Source organism: Cyprinodon tularosa, unplaced genomic scaffold, assembly GCF_016077235.1.
Source record: "Cyprinodon tularosa strain WSP-4 unplaced genomic scaffold, ASM1607723v1 ctg416, whole genome shotgun sequence".
Classification (NCBI taxonomy): Eukaryota; Metazoa; Chordata; class Actinopteri; order Cyprinodontiformes; family Cyprinodontidae; genus Cyprinodon; species Cyprinodon tularosa.
This window is the reverse complement of record NW_024039137.1, coordinates 535,837-561,291: the sequence shown is the minus strand read 5'-3', so window position 1 is coordinate 561,291 and position 25,455 is coordinate 535,837. Positions and strand designations below refer to the sequence as shown.

Genomic DNA, 25,455 nt, shown 5'->3' with positions numbered 1-25,455 from the left:
AAAAAAAAGTATCAGCAGCCATTGTTGAAGTCCTCTACAAAGGCATCTGAGTTTCACAGTACACATCCTGCCCAGGCTCCTCCTCAAACATCACCTTGGCATCATCAGCATCCAACTGAAACATATTAAATGAGGAAAAACAAATATTATGAGTTTTATACATGCAGGTTGAACATTTATTAACATTTAGATAAGAGGATACTTACACATTTCATCTCCAGTTGGGTGAAGAGACGGCCGGTCATGAGCATGCGGAGAGGGATTGTGAGGATAAGAATAAAGGGAAGAGCAAGGGATATTGGGCTGGACTTCACAAGCCACAGGATGGCGAGGCAAACTACCTGGATGGCCGTAAACAGGTGCATTCTCCCTGTTCTCACCTTTATCCAAAACACACAGAATCCCATCAAGCAGGCGATAATATTATATATGATAAATAAGAGCATGAATCAAGTTTTGTAAGATAGGCTGTTTTAGACTTTACTGCATTACTATCAGCATGATTTTGCATAAACTGATTTCCTGCAACATGGTTTTTAGTTACAGTAAAAGTTAGGAGATTCTTACTTTGGTGGCATAAGGTTCATTTGGATGGTATTTCTTTGGAATGAAAAGAAGCAGCATACGATCCCAAAGCTGGATGCCATTTAGTGATGTCACTCCCATGTAGAGGAAGATCCCAAACAAGGCTGACATGGGGATCAACTTCAAGATCGGCTCCATCAGAATTGATAAACCTGGTTGTAAAGATATATTTAATGAGGAAGATTTATTTTGTGTAATATGGGTTTCTACCTGGGAGGAGAGTGAAAATAAACAGAACCTACCAATAAGCAGGGCGACCACAATGCCGCTCACCCTTTGCTCCACGACGCTTTCTATCTTGGGCTTTGTTCCTTTGCTCATGACTGTGAGAGCGTTGGCGTGGGTTACAGTGCGGACTGTTGCGGCACTCAGCCAAGGCACACCAAATATGGCACTGAGGCCTCCCATGCCCACTAGAACCAGCAAGTCAAAGTGGAAACCAGAACCTTTGACCATCTTGCGCTCAGGTTTACTGATGATCAGACTGCAGAAAAGGTTAAATCAAAGGCAACAGTTACCAAAATGCCTGGGGTTAAAGGTCAGTGAAAGAGCTTTTTCACAATTATCAGAAATGTGAAGTTGGTGTGTTTTTAATGTATTAGAACAACACAAAATTTTTATTTCTTAATATTCAGCCTCTAACAAATGTTCTTCTTAGATTATCCCTTTATTTAGGTTCAACCACTTTTTCACTAGCTTCCTATCAATGAAAATTTTTCTATGACATTACTCGGGCTGCACCATGTTTCACCGTAGTTAAGATGCATTAAGGATAATGCTCAGTTTTAGTTTTTCAAAATATATTGTTTTACCAGTAGGCCAGAAATATCATTTTGGACTTATTTGACCATATTAACATCTACGACGTTTGTTGTGGCAAACTTTCAATGAAGCTCCTGATGTATTTTGTTCTACAATAGTGTTCTCCTTGCTATTCTTCCAAAGTGTACAGGCTTGTGGAGTTTATCGATATAAGTTTTCCAGGTGACAGCCACAAAAAAATATTTACACACAGATGGACAGTCTTTCCTATATATCGAAAAGCACCTGGTTGCACTGGATTTCAACTAAGTGGATCAGAAACAAGAGGCTGAGAAGAGTTTTTTTTTTCTACTTTTATTTTTCAAAAATATTTTTTAAAAGTAATTATTTTCCCTTTATGTACTTCTTTGTGTTGATCTTTTCCATTAAATCAGAATAAATGATCCTGAAGTTTGTGGTTTGGACAAAATGTCAAAAAAGGTAAGGAGATTGGCTTTCTTGCAAGGCACCATACTCACGTAGTGATTTGAGACTCCAAGAAAATGAGGATAAAGACAAGTAGAGCAGGGATGCAGGATGCAAACATCAGCCACACTGGAAAAGATTTGTGCTCTCCGAAGGGATTGATAAGCCAACCTCTTTTGGCTGGATTGGATACCATCAATCCTTTAGGGACAACTAGTTTCTGAAAATGAAAAAGTCAAGTCAAGTCTTTTCTGGGCATTGAAGGTTGACTACCCTCCCAAATCTGTTTTTAAAACTGTTCAACATCTTTTAGTCTTAGAGGTAGAAGTTATAAAAAAAAGAAAAAAAAGACCTACCTGAGTGTAGGTATCCTCAATGTTATAGTCTGCAACAATCATGAGGAAAATAGCAATGGGCACTCCAAAGTCACCAATGAGACGCCTGACCTAAATTGGGGAGACAAAAATAAAAGAAGTCAAATATGATGATAAAATATCTTTATTTTAGTAAAACCAAAGGTGTTAAGTGCTAGTTGGTAAGGTGCTAGTTGGCATGCATTTATAAAACCTAAACAAAAATAAATAGAAATAGGAATCCATCATCCTTTTATGTCTGGTAGACTTACATTACCAGGAAGAAATGTGCCGTTCTTGAACTGCCTCAAAAAATAGGCAATAAAAAAGCAGCCAAACATGAGGCACATGGACAGCAGGGCTGTGTTTGGGTACGGCGTCATCACAGTGTTTACAACTACAGTTATGTTTCCAGTAGCATTGTCATAAGCAGTGGTCTCCTCTATCCTTGGGTACCAGGGATTTTCCAAAGTTGCATTCACATGATCATAGTTTAGAATCAGGGGGTGAGCCTTGAAGATCTAATAAATAAAGGTAAAGAGAACAAATAAATTGACTTGAAATAATTTATTTGAGCAGATGAAATTATCTATGTTTTGAAGTTTTTGTTTACCCTTCCCAACTTGGCAAAGGTTTCATAAATGAAGATGATGGAGATTAGGATGGAGAAGATCTCCTGGGTGAAGCGTGAGATGTAGCGCACTAGAAAGCTGCCCTCAAAGGCCACAATGATCACCACAATGATGACGAGCCACACCCCGACCCACACCCTCCCAACGATGTACTCAATGTCCTGGGACTTACAGAACTGGAAAAAGGAAATTAGGGATATAGTGAACTATGGCCATGATCAAATGTCTTTTTTAAGATACGACCATTAAAACTCACCGCAAAAAAAGCCTCTTCAAATACTAAAAGAGGGCCGGAAAAACCAATGACCAGTATGGGCTGAGCAGCAACAAAGCAGAAGATGATGCCCTGGATGCTGGTGGAAATGAGCAGCTCTGGTACACCCATCATGTTTTCCACCTTATCAGCTGAAGACAGAAATATTTTAAGTTCATTTGAACATTTAACTTTCTATATATTTAAATAGAAATGAATTACACACCTAGTAAGCCTCCAAAAGTGATGGCAGGAGACAAAGCGGCAAAGTAGATAAAGATAATGGCAGCAAGCGCCTGGGCATTCAGGGCATCTGTGAGGTCACTTTTGTAGTATTGGTAGCGCCTCTTTATGTCTCGAATCATCCCACCAAACGGTCGACCGGTGCGTGAAAGGGGATCCTCTGCAAGAGTCCCACTACCTACAGAAACTACAGAAAAGATCAGATATTATCAAAAATCTATGTTCAACATTAACCCTGCTCCTAAGTGTGCTTGTTTTTTTTTTATTGCTATGCTGGTATTATGGTACTATGATAAAAACTAAATTTTTTGTGTAACAACAAGTCCTCATTTGTATTTCAAATAGGTGTACAGACTTTAATACACATTTTATATAAATTGTGAATAGTGATTGCATCAACGATGTTGTTCTTTGCCAAGGTAGGTTACGGAACTTTTGCTTCTCTAACTGTATATTTGTTTATTTCTTCATGTATATGGGAATTATATTTCAGTGCTCCCAAGTGATATAATAATAATTTTCAGATATAAACAGTGGAACTTTGATTTGTTTTATATTTAAAATGATGCAGATACACAATGTTGTGATGAGGGAAGTTAGCAGTTATTGGTTAAAAACCATTGCAGATGTTGTTTTGGTGTGCTGATACACCAACCTCATCAGCAAAGTTTATAACACTTTAGAATAGATTTAAATATGCACTATACACTTTACTATCAAATTCACTGTGTGTGCTAACATGGATCCTCCGTCTTTATCCCGGTTCTAATTCTTTGAATCAGTTTGCATAATTTTCTTGGCTACATACAATATATAGAAGAGTTAAAGCTGTTTTATTTTTTGCCAATATCTGACAAAAATGATCTGCACAAATCTCCTTTGAATCCGCTCATCACTGTGCAGAGCATATTTAAAAAAGGTTTAATTCATAAAAAAAAAAAAAAAAACAATGTATTTGTTCTGAAATTATCAGTCCTGTCTGCCACCCTGCAGTAGAAATCAGTTTTAACAGGTTTTACACATCTTTACAAGGAGTGGTTTTAGGAGCACATGGCCCTGTAGCCCTCACCTCTGCCAGCTTTGGAGTCTCTTCGGAGCATAAGATCTCTACACTGCAGCCTGTCCTTCAGGATTTTCTTCTGAAAATCGATGATGGAGCTGAGCATCGCTTCATCCTTGATTTCAATGGGTGGGATAACGATGCTGCAGTCGATAAAATCCACCAAAGCATCTGTTAAATCCCTGGCACTCTTTGCTTGGAAGGCTGTCTGATTGAAAACCTTGAATGGAGAAAGTTAATAATTTCAATTAATAGTAAACAAATACTTTAATAATTTGTTTGTTTAATTATCAACATATATTCATTATATATTTCATGCAATTTTATATTTGGCAAAGAAACACTATATGTTTGTCAAATCTCTCACTTGATCGGCCATCAGAGCTGCCATAGCACGACCAGTCTCATGGTAGTCCAGGTCAGTGTTGCTTGGGCCAATCAGAACAAAGAGAAAGCGAGCAGGAACGGGGGCTTCCAAAGCAGAATCAAGGGACACTGCCTCTTTCAGCCTCACAAAAGCAACTGTGGGTTTTTCCAGAAAGTCTAAAGCTCCTGGTCATAAGAAAACAGATTGTGTCATAGTTAAACTGTGGAGATATAATGAAGATGTCCAATAAAAGACTATAGATCCATCACTGCCAAAGAAATTTAAAAACTGCTAACCAACTAGTACCATGGAGGCCTCAATATGATCACTTTCTTCTTTCTAAAAAAACACAAAAAAGGGGTTAAAATTATATATTCACCCGTAAAACCAAAGAAGCTCTCATTCACATGGTAAATGCTTTAATCTATCTATATTTCAGACAAATCAAAAATGTATTTGTTCAAATATTTAACAATTTATATACATTTTTCCATGTTACCTCCTCAGTGGCTGAAGGAAATTCTCAGTCTAATAGGAAACTTACTCTTTCCTTCACTGAAAACCTTTGCAGGTCCATCCCATCAGTCAGCTTTTGGCTTTCTGGGTCCGCCGATTCACTGCAAGTAGAGCAATAATATAATTAATTTGTCTTAAATATGTAATACAGACATGAAAACTGGTTAAATATTCCAATATAACTTTAAACAAGAATCTGTTCAAAAATTCTCCATCTGTCAAAGTAACAGATTGAAATTTTGTTTTGTCTGCAAAAGCAGAAAAACTAAATTACTTCTGCCCATTTAATTGTAGACTATTAACTATTACTTATATCTATGTTAAAGTAAAGAAATCCATTCAATTTATTTATTCATTTTAAGGAAACTAATTAATTTATAATTGAAAAAAAAAAACCCAATAAGCTCTAAATGTCAAAGACAAATTTAAAGGGCAAGTTAATGTTATGTACTGACCTGACTTTGTCTCTAAAGCTAATGTATGACCTGTTTGATATTTTTATTTATTTCATCTTGAAAAAGATTATGTAGTTTTGACCCACTTCCTGGAAAACATTGTGTTTGCGTGACCAAACGTATAGCTGCTGTCTTCCTTAAACTTGTATTGTAAATCATTATTGCAAAACTATCTTCTGATTGCCTCCAAAAGTCACCCAAGTACCATCAGAGGTACTTAAAAGTTTTGAGAGAAACTACAATATTCACAAAGGGAAAACATCTTAGCTGTCTCTCTATATAAATTCCTATACCTAAGGATGAAAAGTGCTTGATCCACCATTTATGAAAAAATTACTTGCCATGAGGGCAAGAGGAATGACTTCAACTCAACCAGGAGGTGGCATCTAAAGTAAAATCACAGAGCAGGATCAGCAGGTGCTGAGGTTCAAGGACACTGTACATACTGTAGAGCTTCAATGGGTTTTAATCTTGACAATAACCCATCTGGTATAATTAAAATATGTCATTTGTAAAGAATGTCAGCACTGGACTATATAGAAGTGGAGATGTGTTTGGAAATCCAATTTCTGAGCCTGTGTTCTGCATTTGGCAGGAAAACAACTGTTGGCTGAGTGACCGGGGACGAATTTAAGGTTTGGTACAAATTAATTTTGGCCCTTGGAGGCTCGTTTTCAGGTCATGGGCTTTGTCCCTTAGTTCCAATGAAAAGACGTTTTAATACTTCATTATTGAAAGAAATTTGGGGATTTTAAGCTTATTATTTTTTTCAGTTTGAAGAATTCTTCTTACTGTTCCAGCCTGCCTTTCAGTCCACATAGGGGTTTGTGTTGAATAACTTGAAAAGTGTCATGATGTTAACCTAAGGGAATACATTTGGAATGATTTAAAGCAACAACTGTAAGTCCAACATTGTCATCCAACATCAGTGTCTGATCTAACAAATGCTCTGTATGAAAAGGCTTTCCGGTAGAGTAGAAACTGTTGTAGCTGCAAAGGGTCAAACATTAAATGTCCGTTATCAGTTCCATAGAATGCTCTCAGACCGTGCCTCCTCTACCTTCTAGATTTCTTGTGGCTGATAATATGCAGCTTATTGTTGGTATAGTAACAGCTGCTTTGGCCCCGTCTAAAAATCATATGTTTTATTCACAATTTACCCAATTTTTATACTTTTTATCTCTTCATTTACAACATACCTACATTTTATTTTTTTAACTGTGTTTTAAAGCTTTTCTTTGAATCAATTCCCCCATTTTTCAGTCATACATATGTAATGTGATGTTTTAAAACAACTCAGTTGAGAGAATATGAGATTTTTTGTTTTGGTTTGGTTAATATGAGCGACATACAGATAATTTTTTTTTTATAATTTGAAGAACTACTAAAATTATGTTCAGATTACACATGGATTCATTAATTCCATTGGCAATAAAGGAATTACTTTAGGATTAGGTTTCATTTGGTGATAACCATCTCAGCCTACTGAGAGGTAGGAGGCTCAATCTAAATAATGGCCATTAAATAGGATGATAACACCAGAAGCGACTGAAAGGGTAAGCAGGTTTTTAATTAAACCCAACAAATAACGAATTTAAAGGCAATAAAATGACCATATGTGTGTAGATCTATCTTTGGCAAAATAGCAAAATATATTTTGATTTTAGAAAAAATATTTACTGAATATATTTTGTGAATATAAAAGTGTTTTATTATCTTTATGATGGGTCTTAAAACCAAGTTCCACTCTAAACAGCTAAGGTAACTATTGTTCATGCTGGTTGTGCTGCAGGCAGACTGTTTGGTGGTCAGTGATGGCTTCTCATAATCATACGTTTGGGTTTCCGAGCAGCAACTTTCTCTAACGCATGTAGCGCAGCTTTAGTTAATGGCCTCAGTTAAAACCTAAATGTATGTCACTGTGTTTGAGTCACTGATGGGTGGTGTCTTTAACGATACCTGCGGTTTTGAAGCAGAGATTTCAGCACACCTTCCCGGTCTCCAGATCTAATCTCTTTCTTGCTAACCATCTCGCCAACCATCTTCTCAGCAATGGTGGCTAAAGTCTTTTCCTCGCAGTCGAAGATTGTCACAACTTAAAAGAAGAAATATTAAAGGTTTATTATAACACAAGAAAATAAATATTTGGTTGTAGTTAAAATAAACTGACATGGGTATCACCTTTTATTTAAAGTAAATAGTGAAATAAAGATAGTTAACAAAAAGTAACATACGAAGCACCAATAAAGCATTGTTCAAAATTATGTCATGATGTTAAAATATCTATATATTGCATTTTTTTAGGAAATAGTAGATTTAAGTTGTAAGTCTTAAAGGTTTATTAAACTACATTTTTTTCTATAGTTCATTGTGTTTTTTTTCCAAATCCTTTTAAAACACATAAACTTTTCAAGATACATTATTTTATCAAAGTCACAAACCAGTGTTCATGGTGCGTCTCAGCTGGATGAGGCTCTTGAAGGTGAGGTAGGAGATATGCGAGGATGCCCACATCCCAGAATGTGGGTCGAAGCTCTCCTCGTAACCTGCCCATCGACCCGTCTCCTTCCAGTAACCCTGCTTCTCCTGGTCCTTCATCTCCTCCTTCTGCTTCACACACCTGTGGGCATACAGATGCATGCAGAGGTAAGGACATGGTTGTGTTGCTGGTTGAATGAAACGCTGGTCAGGGATGGTGGATGAATTGGAGCTGCACCGCCTACAGGCACAGCCTTAGCATGTTGTCCACAGCTGAGGTTTCTTTGGTCATTGCATGTACGTGAAGTGGAATCAGTCAGGTTAGTGAGGGATAAGCCAGTGGTTTCTTTGTAATAGTTCTGCATCTTAGTCTGAATTTACAATCATAGAACTGCCCCACCCCCCCAGAAAGAAAAACAAATACAATTAATTTTTTTATTTCATTTTTTCAAACTAACTCAGATTTTTCTACACACAATAAAGACAGGGAAGTAGCTCATCTGTAATAACTCATGGGATTATCTGTTTTCTTGTCCATTCTGTTGTTATTGTTTTAGGTTTAACTTTATCATTTGGAGGATTGGCTGCTAAAGATACAGCAGAAAGATCTAAACTACAGTACTCTGCCTCTGAAAAGTGTGGTGTACTTATGTATGAAGCCACCTTTACTCTTATACTCCAATTCAATTCAAGTTCAACCAAATTCAAAGGCAAAAAGAGTTTATTTACATTTTAGGAAAGTTTATATTTAAATGTAATTCAAAAGTTCAAATGATAAATGTTTTTGTTATCTAAAAATGAATAATTATCATGATTAAATTATATATATAAAAATGAATAATATGATTAATAATAATAATTAAAGAATGTGGGAATACAAATGTACACTAATAACATTTAGATAACAAAGCCAAAGACCGCTCTAAAAAACACTTTTGACATTTTGATTAAAAGCAAACTAGGGTTTTAGCACCTTTATTGTTTCTGGGAGTTCATTTCAGATTGCTGGTGCATGAAAACTAAAAGCTGGCTCTCCATGCCTGGTTCTGATTCTGGGTTTGCAGAGTAGATTTTAGCCAGAAGACCTGTGAGGTCTGGGTTGTCGATACACTGAAAAAAAGTCTGTCATGTATTTTGGTGTTTAGCCATGCAGTGTTTTATGCACTAACACAGGCATTTTAAAGTGAGGGGTAGAGGAAGGACTTTACTGGAGTCAGGTGCTCCACTTTCTTAGTTTGAGTGAGGATGCATTTGTCACCTCATTAATAAACATAATTCAGATGGAATTAAACTGGACCAATTTCATGCTTTTTAAACATGAAACACTCGGGTCCGAAGCAGGCAGATGGGTTGGATAGACCCCGCATGAATTACAATAAAGCTATTTATATGCATAAATCAAGCGGAACACTATGGAGATACCCGTACTGCTCCATTTTGTGAAAGCAAAATCTGTCGGGCTCTTTTTGGCATCAAGACAATTATTCTTATTGCCACATCACCAGACTGACTAACACCAGACTAAAAAAATAAATAAATAAAATGAACATGAAGCACTCAAATGTTTCAAACAAATGTACTTTTGTTAGAATGTCTGAGTCAAAGGTTAGACGTAAATCGTATAAAGAATCTGCAGCAAGACCTAAAAATGTATGTTCAAATATGCTCTTCATTCAATTTGAAAAAGCAAAGTTTTTATTTGCTAAATGAAATGGTCAAAAATTGTATTCTGCAGATTTGAAAAGCTGTTCAAACTGTAGCTCAGAGCACTCAGAGCTGCAGTTGTAGTTACAAAAATAGTTTCTTTAAATATTTGACTCAAAGGGCCTTACAAATACAAATGCATTCATGTAAGAAAAATAAATAACTGCAGATATCATTTTCCCCTCAATACCTAGTTAGACTGTGCTTTCTGTTGGTCTATTACACAATGTCCCAACAAAAAACACAAAAGTTTTTGGTTGTTTTGTGATAAAATATGGAAAGATCTAATGGAGTGTGAATATTGTTGTAGTGCGAATATGAATGATCGAGGGCAAATGAACCCTCTGTTGTGGTTCAATTGATTTCTCTTCACACACAATGGATTACCAGGACCTGGATCACTGAAAGACTTCACAGACCACAGGATCAGATAAAAATCACCTTCATGCTCTATTGCAAGACAGAGACACACACGATATTATGGGTGTTGTTTTTCCCTGCAGCGGTAAGAGGGACCACATGAAGTTATGTCAATCCTCTCTGACAAACTGGATATGGATCAGCTGAAACTGGGAAGGTAACGCTTTGTGTCTGAAGTAAACATGGTGGCTATCCTGTTTTAGGAGGAAATTGGCTCTATGGTCGGCTTCATTGCTGATTTCTTTTCTAAACATACCAGTAGGTTATTGCTCACACAGGACCTGTTTACCCTCTTAGTGTATCTGGTGAGTGGGTTGGGGTGTCTCACTCACCTGGCAGTCTTCCAAAACGATCTTCGTTTGAGGCTGTTTTCTTTCCTCTGGAACAAACATGATTGATGAAATTAGGAATAATTAAGAACATTAACAAACAAAGATTTAAATAGGGGGCCTCTCCAGCGTGTACCCTTTGTTTTATCTGTTAACGTCCAGCATGAACCTGAACTGGTCCACGTGGGAGCACAAATGAATGAGACCAGCAATTAATCTGAAACTGTTTTCTCTGTATGCTTTTAAATCCAAGTATTCAATATATAACATATATAACAAAAAGTAGCATTTTCATTTATTTTGGGTATTTTTCTTTACTTTTTTATTTTAGCTCGGTCAAATCTCTGTTATGTTTACATATTTTCGATTCTATCTTAGATCAAACCTTAAGTTTTATGTAACAACAAAAAGATTTATTTCCATAACACAGAGCTGGAGATCCTGAAGATTAAACTGGGATGATGCTATCTTGGCTTTTGCCTAATGGTAGGTCTACGTGTCTGTGTCTATATATTTATGTTTCCTATTTAGGATCTTTTCTCATATAATCTCTTGCTCTCTGAAGAACTAAAGGGTGTCAAACTCCAGGCCTTAAGCGATGATGTCCTTCTACCTTTATATTTGTCCTATGTTCCAACAGAAGAAGGAAATTCTTATTCCCTTCTAAGCATCTGATCAGTTCTAAAGATTCCTTGTTGGAGTCTGGCCTTTGAGAACTATTCAACACCTGTGGCTTATGTATTCCAAAGCCCAGTAATACAAGATGCAGACCATACTTTCCAAGTCAGAAGTCCTCTTTTGAGCTTCTTTCAAATTTAGTCTGGTTTAGATTTAGCAATATCTTGATAATCAAGGTTTTTATTCAGATTAATTCAATTAATTTATACACGTAACACAGTCAGATGGGTCAAAATTTTTCTATGGAAAACCAGCTGATTGCATCGAGTCTTTGACTCTGTAATCCGTCACACTGAGCATGCTTGTAGCAACAGTAGAGAGGAAGACTTCCTTTTAACAGAAAAAAACCTCCTGTTAGAACAAGACTCAGTGTGAGCAGCCAGCTACTGAGGCTGACTGGTGTTCAAAGACATAGAAGCAGATATACAGATATTGAGAAAATTTAAATAAGTTATTTGGTGCCGGGGCCCAGGAAAAGACTTCGATGCTGAGAATCGACATTCACTCGCATGAGTAACCATGCAAGACTACTCTACACTAATGGTGGAAAAAGCCAGAGGGGGAGAGGGACTGAGAATAGTCTGAGAGTGACAGAGGAGGTGGGGTGGAGGTGGGATGAAAGTTCGCTTGTGTACTGGAGAGAAGCTAGGCCAGGAGCTAAATGATCTTGAAAGATGATTGGCTTCAGAGGAGGTGCGCTCCGGTGCTGATTGGCTGAAGGTGAACGAGGGACATCACAGGTGGCTCAGCTAAGGTTGCTAAGAGTTTTCCACAATTTTTGGTTAAGCTTCATTTAAACTGCCTACTTAGAACTTACTAGAATAAATATTTACCTTCTAAAAACCTAAAAGCCTACTTGCTAGACCCCTGTTTTTAAGGCTATAGATGGTAAATTAAAGAACATCCACATAGAGGCATATATCTTTCAAAATACAAAAAAAGGTTGTGCAAATGGAGAACATGGTCACTTTTAGGGGCAATGCTTTTTTTTTTTTTTAGGATTGGTGGTAAACTGATAGTGGTAAACTCTAAAGACAAAATGTCCCAAGCAAATTAAAGTGCCTTGCTCATTAACAGTGAACCAACATATCGGAAGCAGAAGTCCTACTGAACTTTTCCTGATTTCAGTATTTTAGTTTAGGAGCCCCATCAGGCTTTATATATATATATATATATATATATATATATATATATATATATATATATATATATATATATATATATATATATATATATATATATATATATATATATATATATAGATAGATAGATAGATAGATAGATAGATAGATAGATAGATAGATAGATAGATAGATAGATAGATGTATATTCAGAATCAGTGACATGATTACCATTTTTATTACTTTTCTCAATTTCTATTTTTTTATTAGCAGCTATTTTATTTCTGTCCTTAATGGAAGGGTATGTAAATCTTCAAGCACAACTGTATATATAGTAATAAATATGCATGCTTTACCTATGGTGTGCACATCTGAATTATTTTTTTCACAGTTATAATTAGAAAAGGAGCTTAATCTGAGCACTTTTCATTCATAAAGTTAAAGAGTTAACCAGAGGTAATTATAAAAGCCTCCCCAAACTTTTGCTTTCAAATCTCCAAAATAGCAGTTGCAGAGGTTGGCTATTCACTAGCATCATGTGAATATACTGCTAAGTATATTAATTTGGTTAAATGATATGAACAGAAGTATCTACATCAACTTTATTGCTGTTATCAATTGTGTTTGTATTTATACACATAAATATTAAAGAGCATGTCAAATATTAAAACGATTTAAGGATACATACTTTATTGGTATGTCTTAGATAGTTATTATATAATTTATTTTCAGCATTTTAAAATGGAAATAAATACACTCATTTATATACATAGTATATCTAATATAATCTGACAAATTATAATATAATATAAAAGAATAGAATATATAATAGAATGGAAAAGTATTTGTCAAATATATTAATTTCTTTCTTTATTTTTCAGTAGAAAACTAAAGTTTTTATGACTAATTGAGTGCAGATAATGAAAAATTTCTGCACCGAATTGTGAAAACCATCCAATGCACAATGACCCAGAAAACAATACAAGTTTGCGTCTTCCAAGAATTGCTCTGCTCCCATATTTTCACCCTACAAAGTTACAGCTTTACTTGCATGCAAAACTTCAGCATAAAAAAAGTGACACTCACCTTCTGCAGGCAAAGCGCTGAGATGTAAGTGTTCAAAATGGGAAAAAAAGTGTGACTTTATAAACATTCCCTCCTAAAACCCACTGTTTCTGCATATGCAAATACCTTTTTTGTTATGATGGGAGGGACTAAAACATATACGCATGGAGACAGACATGAACATGAACACTTTAAATCTCTGGGACATCCTTCTACAGGGCCGTGTGTTCAGCACTAACCCATAATATTGATGGTACATACACTGACTTGACATGCCAGTAAACCAGTCATAGTGTCACACTGTCCAGCCAGCATCCTATCAAACTTTTTTCTGTGTTTATTTGACAACAAAGTCTTGGATTACTCTGCTGTGTCTGTCCACTAACCTTTGTCGTCTTCTTTGGCCACGCTTTAACTTAATGCAGAAATGCTACTACTAGTAGCATTACTAGTATACTACTACTAGCATACTAGTAGTTAGTTAGTATTTTATCTGTGTGGTTTTATGGTTATTTTACTGTTTTGTTTTTACTGCGTATGTTATTTTATTGTAATGTCTCATTTTAACTATGTATGCTGTTTTTATTGTACGGTTTTGTTTTAATTATGAATTTTGTAGCACTTTGAGATTTTTTTTTTTTTTATGTAAAGTGCAATACAAATAAAATGTATTATTATTATTGGTAGAAGAAGTTCAGATGTAATAAATAAAGGAGAGAAATAAGGAAAACTTATCTGTATAAAAAGTTAAAGCAAATGTTTATTGAATAGTTTTTACTGTTGTGTTTCTTACCTGACATATTTTGTCAAACTTTGAAAATATTTAGTAAAATTTAGAATGTCGGGCTAATTAAAGTGTTGCAAAAACTTTCAAGAGAAATATGACATTCCTTATATTTATGCAAATAAAAATAAATGTAAAAACTGTTGAGATCATTTGCTGTCAGGCGCCCGGATTTAATATTAAAAGGAAAACCTACAATTTTACTTTTCTGTCATTCTTTTTTTTTGCTGGTCTCTACCATTTAAAGACTGAGATATGTATGCAAGTCATTGAAAGTGACTATTAACAGCATTAGAAGTGTTACCACAAAGTTTTAGTTTGATTACAGGCTTAGAGTTTCACTCTATCCCTCTAAAACACCCAAAAATCTTTCCAACATAGCTCCTGCTGTATCTTTAAAGCTAGTGTCCCTCAGAAAACATCCATCTTCTCCAAACTCCTTTGCAGCTTCAACAGGTTCTCTTCTTAAACTATCCCCATAGCATGATGTTGCCATCACTGTGCTTTATGGTGGAATTGGTTTGTTCAAAGTGATGTCCATTGTTAGTTTTTGTATTTTTTGGTGTTGTTTTTGTTTCTCACCACACATATATTGCTGACTTTTTGAGTTCTTCTTGCTTTGTGCCATCATAAGCAGTTAAATGTATATTATAAAACAATATAATCATTATAATCAATATAATTGTCAATTCAAAAAACCTTTTCAGTTTTACTTCTAAACATTGTTATACAGCAAAATGGAAGAAACTAATCATAATTTTCTTTTTTTAATTAAATTATAGCCATGTTTTATTATAACAGTTCCATCCAAAGTAAAGCTGTCCAATCATATGCCTGACATAAATGTGCACACTGGCCAATTTTCTCCCATTACTTGTTTTTTTCTGGTTGGATTTAGAAGGCAGGTCAATGTTTTTATTTTTAATCATCCATGATTATTCACTTAGAGGTACAATTGGTAATAATCACATTATTACATACTTATGTTATTTATTATCTACAAACTGAGAATCTTAACCTTTATGTTTTGAATTACATTGGAGTCGGATCCCATTTGTGGAGGCAGACATCTTTGTGTTAAGGCAGCAAAGAGCCGAGTGACTACATGTATTGACAGTGGAGATAGGCCTTTATACAATCCTAGCATCCATCCATCCATCATCTGATACGCTTGTCCCAATTGGGGTCGCGAGGGGTGCTGGTGCCAGCAGTCAATGCACGAGAGGCGGGGTGTACCCTGGACAGGTCGCTAGTCCATCGCAAGACATACAACCATTCACAAAACTAACCTTTCCCAAATTCCCAAGTTGCTCCCAAGCATGTAAGAGCAGAGTTTTAACAATTTATATTATCAATAGTCATATCTTCTAACAAAAAAACTAAAAAAACTAAACAAAACAGAATATATGCTACGTGTGATGTTTCATGGGCTCATTCAAAGTCCTGAGGAGGTCAGTGGCCATTGTGTCCCAAATCCTGCCCTGCATCTACTGTTGATTCAGAGGAAATTAACTGTGGCAGCATGTCAACCATCCTTGCAAACAGTCAACAAATATTCAATTAAGAGAACACAATGTTTTACTAGGGCTTTTTATACTGGGGCGTGTTTGTTAAAAATGATTCAATACACTGTTTTAAAGGTGTCCTCTAATCCGTAAATCTCTCATAGAGATTTTTCCTAAGCAATTTTACAGATTTTTATTTATATTGCATTTGAAAACTGCAAGTAAAGTTCCTTGCATAGCTGAAACTGTCTACTGCAAAGTAGTACTTTACACACTGGTTATTATCAGACATTATCAGAAACTTGTCACTTTTACAGCTACAGTTTTTTAAAGTAAGTGATGGTGAATCATTCCCTGCATAAATGAGATAAACTACAGGAATCCTGCAAGCTCTGATCTTTTTACTTTTAAATCAGACCATGTTGATCTTATCTCCAATTTGGAACAAATTATGGTTAATGTAATCTTCAAATATGTATGTTTTTGAATCAGTATAAAATATTTCACATACACTTCTTGTTACCCTTAAGGCTCAGGACCAAATTTCAACTAGCAGGTAACAATTAAGGAGGCAGTTAAATATGTTATTATTATTATTATTATTATTATTATTATTATTATTATTATTATTATTATTATTATTATTATCATTATCATTACTATTATTATTATTGTTTTAATGAAATCAGTTTAACAAAAATGCTTATTTTAGTTAGAGGTGACAGCAAAACATGAGCAAGTATAAGCCTGATGTGAGAATAGAGCTTTTGGTGTCAGTCAGCCTTCACTTTATCATCACCTGCTGCTGCACGTCTTTTACCTGATTAACACATAACTTTCAAATCTGTTTTCATTTGATTGGCTCACTGGTATGATTTTAATTGGCCCAAATGTACTTAAATGCTCTTGCTTCCCTGTATCTGTTGCAGCCCTATTTTCCATTGCATCATACACCAGTTACCACCATCATTTGTTTTCTGTTTGTCCAAAAACTGTGTTAGATTTCAAACTTGGACCAGTTTAATTTTTAAATGTTAGACAAATATTTTCAAATATTTTTTAAACAAAAAAAAAAAAAAAAAGAATCCAACCTATTCTTTCTTACCGAATTTCAAAATCAGCTTTTTACTAAATTTGACGTACATTACAGTATAAAAAAATAACTTTGAATAAGAGGAAATTATTATATGTGCACAACTGAACAACCACAGAGCTCTAAATAGTTTCTATACATGTACGTGTGTTTACACAATACACACATGGGGTGAAGGCAGAGGACACCAGCAGTATCGTACACTGCGGGTGAAACTGCAGGTTCCAGAGTCATTAGTGTGACTGTCTGTGTAAATTCATCTCAAAACATTGTTTATAGGGGCCAAAAGGCTCTGACACTACTGACCCTCACTCATCTAAACAGGGACAAGAAAAATTATGTCCAGAGGCACGGTTGATGCCCTTTCACTGCAGCCAAAGTATTCCTGATCAAGATAACCCCTGACCTTACGCATGGGCCAGTGGCTGCTTTGAATGTCAGTTGCTTAATCATATTATTTTGGCCTGAGTGGAAAAAAAAATGTAAAGGTAGAAAATAAGTTTACCCCAAGCCCTTATATTGGCGTGTTTCGGGGGAAAAAAGAGCTTAGTTAAGGGTGTCATACAATTAACCAACATTCCTTTGACTGGGTTAAAGACATGCTGTTAAACTTCTGCATGAAGTTTTTCATTTCCCTATTTATTTATTTTTTATACATTACAATAAACTTGGAAACTGTAAAAGAAGTAAAATTACTGCTGATTACAGGCTGCTTACTTTAAATATAATAGATAACTGATATACAGGTAAAAATATATAATTAAGTGTTTCTATACAGGTTCCATGTTTGCAATTACTTGTGATATAATATCCATATGTGGTTTTAAACTCTTGAAATTCTTTTTGCATTCAGTTTTTAGCTGTATACTGGTACAACTCACTAGTTTATAAAAAAAAAAAAAAATTGGGTATTTTCAATAAATGATCATTTAATTTCAGGTCTACATTTAAAGTCATTGTACACATTTTTAGTTCATGCTATGCACCATGTTTTTTTTCGAAATATTTTCTGGGTTTTTGGCTCTATATGTGGGGAGATTCAGTTTTTATTCCAGTAAGCCTGGCTCCAGGAAGGAGACCAGTTTAAAGTCCTGCATCTAGTTCTGGTTCCACATCCTGTCTCGGCTACCCTCTTCCACTGAGCCTGCTCATCTGCACCTGATCCTGTCTGCTCCTGTGCGTGACCATCTGGTCATGCTTCTGGTCCCAGTCAGACTCTGAACCCTTCTGGGGCTTGTGGATGCCTGGAAGTCTGGATCCTGCCACCTGTTCTTCTCCTGCCTGGTCTGGATCCTGCCACCTGTTCTGTTCCTGCCTGATCTGGATCCTTTTCCTGTGTGTTCTGGATCCCTGACCAGGATAGGCTTCCAGCATGTCCTCTGGAACTGCAGCACTTAGGGACATTCATGGACTGAACTGCTAAACCAGGTAAGTGACTCACTGAGAACATCATCAGATTCAGTCAGATGATCGTGGTCACTTACCTGTGTTTCTCCTGCAGAGTGTCTGTGATTGGGCGGTGCCCCGCTCCCCATCCTGCAGTGTCCGCAAGCCACATCTCTGCTTTTGTTTTGTTTTATTTAAGAAACGTTTTGAACTTTCCTATTGACTGTCTCTCCTTGAATACTGGGTCCCTCTGTTCGCATTTCATGACAGTTCCACCTGAATCTGTTCAACCTAAACCTTTTATTCAAAGTTTTAAGTTGTTGTTCTGCAAAAAAAAGTGAATCTCCCTCTGATCCTCAAGCATTATGCCTCTGAAAGGTTTTGCCACAGGGTTGTTCTCTTATCAACTCTGACCATCTTCAGCGTTCCATCCAAAGGAGTGTAATACCACAGCATGATGAGACCTACCTTATCATTGGAATCATGTTTTCACAGTGAACATTGTTTTCCTCAAGTTTCACTGCATACATCCCTGCATATATATATATATATATATATATATATATATATATATATATATATATATATATATATATATATATATATATATATATATATATATATATATATATATATATATATATATATATACATATATATATATATATATATATATACATATATATATATATATATACATATATATATATATATATATATATATATATATATATATATATATATATATATATATATATATATATATATATATATATATATTAATCTTTTATTTTAAAAGCTTATGGAATTGTTTTATAACCTTATTTTACAGAATATTTCATATTGTTTATTAGTTTTATAGTATTTTTTTTGTCAGCTTATGTTCGCTTAAGATAAAAAAAAACCCATCCATGTTCAGAACAATTGTGTTTATACTAAGGCTGAATACCTCAATATAAACCTTTACCTATTAAATACAGGTTGGCATTTATTTTGAGTATTCACTTAAATATGCCTGAATTTAGCCAGATATTATCATCTAAAAATTTCAAGAAGTTTAAAAACCTTGATTCTTTTTTCTTGCACAGGTAAATTGCTCATCATCACTTTTTGTTTCTCTATGACATAAATTCCCAATGAAACGTGTTAGAAGCAGTATTTGTACCTGCATAAATGAAAACAGGGGCTACTAATCTCTACCTAAAACATAATAAAACTGATTAAAAAAACCAAAATAATTTCCCCTCTGCTCTACTTCTGACATACTTTGACTGGAAACCATTTTATTCTGGTGAATTTAAAAGGTGTTTTCTATTTATTTAAAACCCAAATTTTGGGTGATAAATAATTCTTTATTGTTGCATAAATCCACAAAAGACTGCATGAAATTTCAATTCTAGTGCAGTTTTCAAATCTTAATATAACTAAACTTTTTTTTAAATTATCTTCTTGGTATGTTTTTTGTTTAAATAAATGTAGACTTTTCTTCAAATTTTTCTTTTTCAGATTTTGTTTTTAAAATGAAGATTCAATAATAGATTCCAAGATGGTCAAATGTTAAACTTTATTCACAAATGTTTTCATTCTAAAAGTCACTTTGACATAAGAGAAATAAGAAAAATGGTTTGGGTCTGTTTATATTTTGTAGCAATATCTTCCACATCATTTGTTGGCAGACCATATAAAAAAATACACACATAAGACAGTATGAACAATCTCTCCTGCCACTGAGCACACATGAAAGATTTTCTGGACTGTAAAAGCTATTTATTATGAGTATATACAATGTAATCAGGTTAGGACAGGCAGGACAAGTGCCACAGGCTAGATGAGAACATGAAAAGTCGAGATAAGGATTACAGACATATTTTTAACTGAAGTATAGTTACTTTGTGTGAAGGTAATGTGTGTACACACTAGGTTGCAGAATCAAGCCAGTGAATAATATAAAAACTTCTAAATGTCAGCATATTTGATTGAATACTTGCAATAACTAATAAAGCACTCGGAGAGCACAGCCCTCCACCTTAGGTTAACACCTGTATTCATAGAATCTTTGAAATAATTCCTGGATCAAGATGGTGATCTGGATCAATCTCCAAAATCTCTTCTTTCTTGTGCTGAGGTGCAACTTTAGTAAAAATGTCATTAAAATTCGTTCTTGACTTTCCAAGTTATCCTGCAGACAGACAGACAGACAGACATACTCCTAAAAACAACCTCCTTGACGGAGGTAATAAACATATTGACCACAAACCACAGTGATGACTACTTGGACTCTTAGATATTTGTTTCTAAAAGTACAGTTACATATTTACATTATTAGCCTTTTAATTTCTCTCTTAATAATTTAGACTAGACACCCTTAACAGACCTTCTTTGCTTTTGTAATAGGGTGAATAATGAAAATAAGGTTGCTGCTGAGGTTCCAAGCCAGTCAGTACAAAGAGGCTGACTTTGTTTGCTTGAGTTGGAATAACATGACTTGGTTGGACACAGGGATGCCTCCACAAAAGTTCCAAAGCTGCAAGAAACTGTTCCCAACAAATAAGGAAATCATGCATATTAAATTAATGATCATAATTTTGACTTCAAACAAATAAACACTGCATATGTATATCTATATATAGATCTAAAAATAAACTGAAAAAAATCCACCATATCAATGTGATAATAATCGTTCAAATTAATAAACTATTGGTACTAAGCTCATTGTGATCGTGCTGTTTTTGTCAACCTGGAGAAAAACATGTGCATTACATTAACCTTAAACTTGTGGTATGTTGATACGTAATGATCAGCCAAGTTTCACTACTGAGCTCTGCCTTTCTTTTTTATATTACATATTACAATGTACTGCATGCTAACTCCAGGTTACCTTAACTCATGTCACCTCAGGGACATTTTAGATTTTTACTTAACTATTTTAATTCAATGCTGTTAAGCATCAATTGCTTTACACTTTTAAGTAAATATATCAAAATGAGAACGTCTAAATTTGAGTCATGGAGAAAGGCATTTCTTTAACAATCTTACCGATGATGGCCACCAGGGGGCAGAATTGAATTACTTGTTGCACTGTCTATTTTATCTGACTTGTTAACCTGATGACTTAAACTAATTGGTTGTTGAGCAAATCCCAATTTTGAAAAAATGGCTTCCCATAACACTTAACTTTGTGTATTTCCATCAAAATAAGTGTTACCTATTGATCTGATTAATACTGCTTATTTTAAAAGGTCTAATGTTCAGTTTTAGCACCTTTACAGACAAAAAAGCCATTCATACAGTGATTCAGTTCAGTTACGTTCGTCATCATGCAGCTTCATTGCAGGATGTCTAATTTATTCAACTTATTCCAGCTCATAAAGTATATAAATTCAAAACAGAGTGCAAAAGTAAATTCTGCACAAAGTCATACATAAGCATCAGTATACTTTACCAAACTTTATTTACTCCATATTTGTCTTTGTGGACATTGTTGACAGAGTTTAGCCTTCAGGGTATAATCCACCACAGGTTTCCTCAAACGTGCCGACAGATGTTCAACTATTCTTCACAAATGACTAATTTTGCCGCCTGCGTGCCGGAGGAGCATCTGTTTTTCCTGCCGTCTGTCAATTGAATATAATAAATAGGTGTTTTAAATGAATATTTGTTGAAAGAAATTCTTTGCTGAGTCATAATTGTTTAGCGTTTAACCTCTGACACCAGGGATTACCTTCAGTTTGAAGATACATATTAGCCCACTTAGAAAAACTATCTCCTCTAAAGAGCAAATAACTATGACAAATTCACACAATTTTGGGGATTTTGGAAATTAAGAACATCATAAACTGTCTTAATAATTAAAGCCACAGTAGCTTTAGTAGGCATACGGCGCCTTATGCAAAGTGAGATGAGAACTAAAGAGTTTGTGTTCAGTTTAATGACTGAAGCCACCAGATTTTTATTTCAAATATGCTTTTATTAAAAAAAAATCTGCCATGTATACCAACACAAGAAAAAATAACCCACACCATCACTCTAAATTATTAGTGGACATTGTGTTTTTCAAACATTCTTCCCTTTATTTTTATTATTTTAAATATATTTGAAAACTTAAAATACATTTCATATATTTTGATATAGGTGAATTTCTGAATCTTGTTGCGATTTCTTCACTAACAAAAGACAAACCTACATTGTTTTGCTTCATTTGGCATTTTCTGTTGTTTTACCCATTTGATTGACAACAAAAACAAATCTTTAGACATGTCTTAAAACAACGTGATAAAAATAGTTAGTCTAGGGTCCTATAAACAATATTGCTGACTTAAATTTATTGTCTGAATTAAATCAGTTACTTTTGTAAAAGTGAGCACATTACTTGTCACACAACCGAGAGTCTTTTGCATAATAGACTGCATTGACTGTCTTTAGCCTGAGGCTCATTTTAACCCCAGTATTTCAGTTGTAGATGTGTCCGCCAAACTCTAATCAATAAAGAGGCTGATTGAATTCCATTCACTCCCTCCTAAAATAAAAGAACAAAATTAGAGTAGAAATATAAATATATCAGCTCAACATCTGCAGCTTTAAAAAACAAGCAAATAATCTGTTACTAATCATCACCCAAGGAAAAATGGAAAATTCTTGGTGATATTAATCAGAGCACACTTTATATCGTGGCAGAATGTTGCACACAGGCGCAATACATTCTACCGACGTCATCCACTGTAGGTCCTTATTCTTCGGGTTCAGACCACAGCGAGGAGGCTAAGTTCAGCAGTAGAAGGGAGAATGACCTTTAATTCTTCATTCATCAAGGATTTTCAGGAACAAATCTCATGATAATAGTCTAGTCATGTGGCCTAGCTTTAGCAGAACCTTCATAGAAGATGTACTGGCGTAAAGAAGAGAAACGATTCTGGTAACCCCTTTTTTCAATTATATCCAAAAAAAGACTCTCCTACTGCCTTTATGACTATGACTACCACATTAGTGTGTTTGAGAAATACTAAAAAGATGCTGAACATCTTATTATTAAACAAATAAAGGATGCAAATATACAGATAATGGCCACAAGAGACATGAAACATGAAAAATTTGCTTAACTATTAGAAACACCTAATATACATTTTGTTGAAAAGCATAACAAAAATGTGCATGATTGTGAGATGGATGGAAAAATAATGTACGTTTTTTTTTTATATTTTTTTTTTTTACATGTTTTTCCTGTAAAAACAATTGATAACAATAACAAGCTGCGTTAATTTATTAGTCCATCTAATCAAGCTTTGCAGGCCTCAGAGTTTTGTCGTATGAAATTCATGGACAAACAGCATTATTACCAAGAATCAAAGCAAATGTTTTGGAGTATCTTAAGTTTAACTTTTTGGGTCACAAAACAATCTTTGAACATATAGATTACTGCACTCATTTACAACCGATCAATTAAAAATAATTTTTTACACAACTACAAACCTGCGCTGCACGTCATCCTAAGGAGTCATCCAAAACTGAGGTTTTCTGATGAGAGGAACTTTAAAGAATTTCTTTGTACTGCAGAGAAAGCAGTTCTGCAAGGTATTGGGTCTAGGTACCTTAAATGGAAATCCCATAATTGTCCCACAATGCGAAAATGTACTCTCTGCATTTTGAACCATCCACTTGGGGAGCAGTGGGCTGCCATTGTGTGGCATCTGGGGAGCAGAGTGGGGTTAAGGGTTTTGCTCAGGAACCCAGAGTGCAGGCTGTGGGGATTGAACAGGTACCTGCAACCTTCTCAGAGTACATGCTCACTGCTCTAACCACTAGGCCAACACTCCCATTCACTTACTTCCTATCTTAAAGTTTTGTTTGGAAAATATAAATAATAATGTACTATTAACTAACTAATTTACATTGATTAAATGTAAGTGTGAAAAATCCCACATTATTTTATTTTACCAGGTTTTACCTGTCCTGACTGCTACAATATATAAAAAGATGTCACTCAAATCAACTGCAACAAAGGTGGACCTTTTAACAATGAAGAAAAGATTCACAAAAAATATCCAAGGCCTGAGCAAAATAACATGAAAAACACGTAGCGCAGAAAACTAAAACACAGATCAGAGACTTTAAAAAAAGGATATAGATTTTGACCAGTTCATCATGCAGAAGTGTAAGAACAAAAGGTGACTAATATGTACATATAAAAACAACATTAAATTCAGTTTATTACATAAAAACAGTTAATGTGAATAAAAAGCTTAAAGTGGGAACTATTTTATTCTGAATGCATAAAGATTAAATTATTAATACCATGCAGCAGTGAACAAAGGATCGAGCATGGACACAGAGAAGAGAGGGTTAGAAAGATCAGATCAATAAAGCACAGATGAGAGGATCACAGGGGAAAAAGTTGGGTCTGTTGCCATCTGGCCCCCTTGCAGTTCCCTCTGATGCAACCATCCACTTCCTACAACTGTTTTATAAAAAGGATCTGAGTCAACCTAACCAATTAGGGGCTTTCAGGATCTAACAATTGTTTTGTTGAACTTTCTTCAAAATCATATGGATATAACCATCACAACAGTGCAGCACTGCGCACAACATGATATTGCTCCAGTTATTGGTGTGAGTGCTCTCAGAGTAATTCAAGGGCTTCCTCTGCTCGTCATATGATGCCCCTGCAGCTATTACAGTACATTAGAGGGCCAGCTCAAAAGAAAATCATGGATCACGTTGCCCAGAGTTGTTTATGCTTCTCCACTGCAGCTGATGCTTGAGAGACAGTTGAACTTTCTGGAGATGGAGTTGAAAAAAACAAACAGTTATCATACATAGAGATGTTATATAACTGGGTTGTGATACGCTAACAAGGTGCAAACAGATGATATGAATCACTGAAAAGACAAAATTAGATGGAAAGCTAAAAGGTTCTAAGAAATATTACACGGTAAATGTAAAAATGAGGTAATGATCATTGGAATAATGTGGTGTGTATGCAGAAAACGTAAAAATCTTAAATAAACTTCATATAAAAAAGCAAAGAAAATAGCAATGGAGTGTTTTAGTATATGGATTAAATAATATAATATGGGGCTTATCCTTGTTTCTCAGTCTTGTGGAGTAATATAGTTAATCAAACTAACCGTATAATTCACTAAAGCTTTCTGGAACAGTAAAGTGAATAAAGAAAAAACAGACATGCATTTTCTAAATGTGTTAAATT

At 34.9% G+C, this 25,455-nt stretch overlaps 1 protein-coding gene across 2 annotated transcripts; it reads right to left on the bottom strand.

The window, feature by feature from the left end:
• slc4a1b (solute carrier family 4 member 1b (Diego blood group)) lies at positions 1-18,418 on the bottom strand. Of its 2 annotated transcripts, none has more exons than XM_038298850.1 (18): positions 18,353-18,418; positions 10,626-10,672; positions 8,133-8,311; positions 7,651-7,786; positions 5,265-5,337; positions 5,017-5,059; positions 4,721-4,905; positions 4,363-4,573; positions 3,277-3,480; positions 3,054-3,202; positions 2,779-2,973; positions 2,438-2,686; positions 2,169-2,258; positions 1,866-2,032; positions 828-1,069; positions 568-737; positions 207-380; positions 1-115 (listed from the first exon to the last, which is right to left on the bottom strand). In XM_038298850.1, the coding sequence occupies exons 1-18, from the start codon at positions 18,401-18,403 to the stop codon at positions 35-37; spliced, it is 2,646 nt and encodes an 881-aa protein (XP_038154778.1). In that variant the 5' UTR covers positions 18,404-18,418; the 3' UTR covers positions 1-34. The 2 variants fall into 2 exon arrangements, with proteins under 2 accessions (XP_038154778.1, XP_038154779.1); XM_038298851.1 differs by lacking the exon at positions 18,353-18,418 and adding an exon at positions 13,508-13,608.
• Between the last annotated feature and the right edge of the window lie 7,037 nt (positions 18,419-25,455).

Excerpts from the sequence above, each read along its gene's own strand:
- slc4a1b (XM_038298850.1), bottom strand. The coding sequence starts at position 18,403 with ATGGGGAGCGGGGCACCGCCCAATCACAGACACTCTGCAGGAGAAACA. Across the intron at positions 7,787-8,132 it reads GAGACGCACCATGAACACTG|TTGTGACAATCTTCGACTGC; the intron begins GTTTGTGACTTT and ends TCTTCTTTTAAG. Across the intron at positions 5,060-5,264 it reads GGTTTTCAGTGAAGGAAAGA|AAAGAAGAAAGTGATCATAT; the intron begins GTAAGTTTCCTA and ends GTGTTTTTTTAG.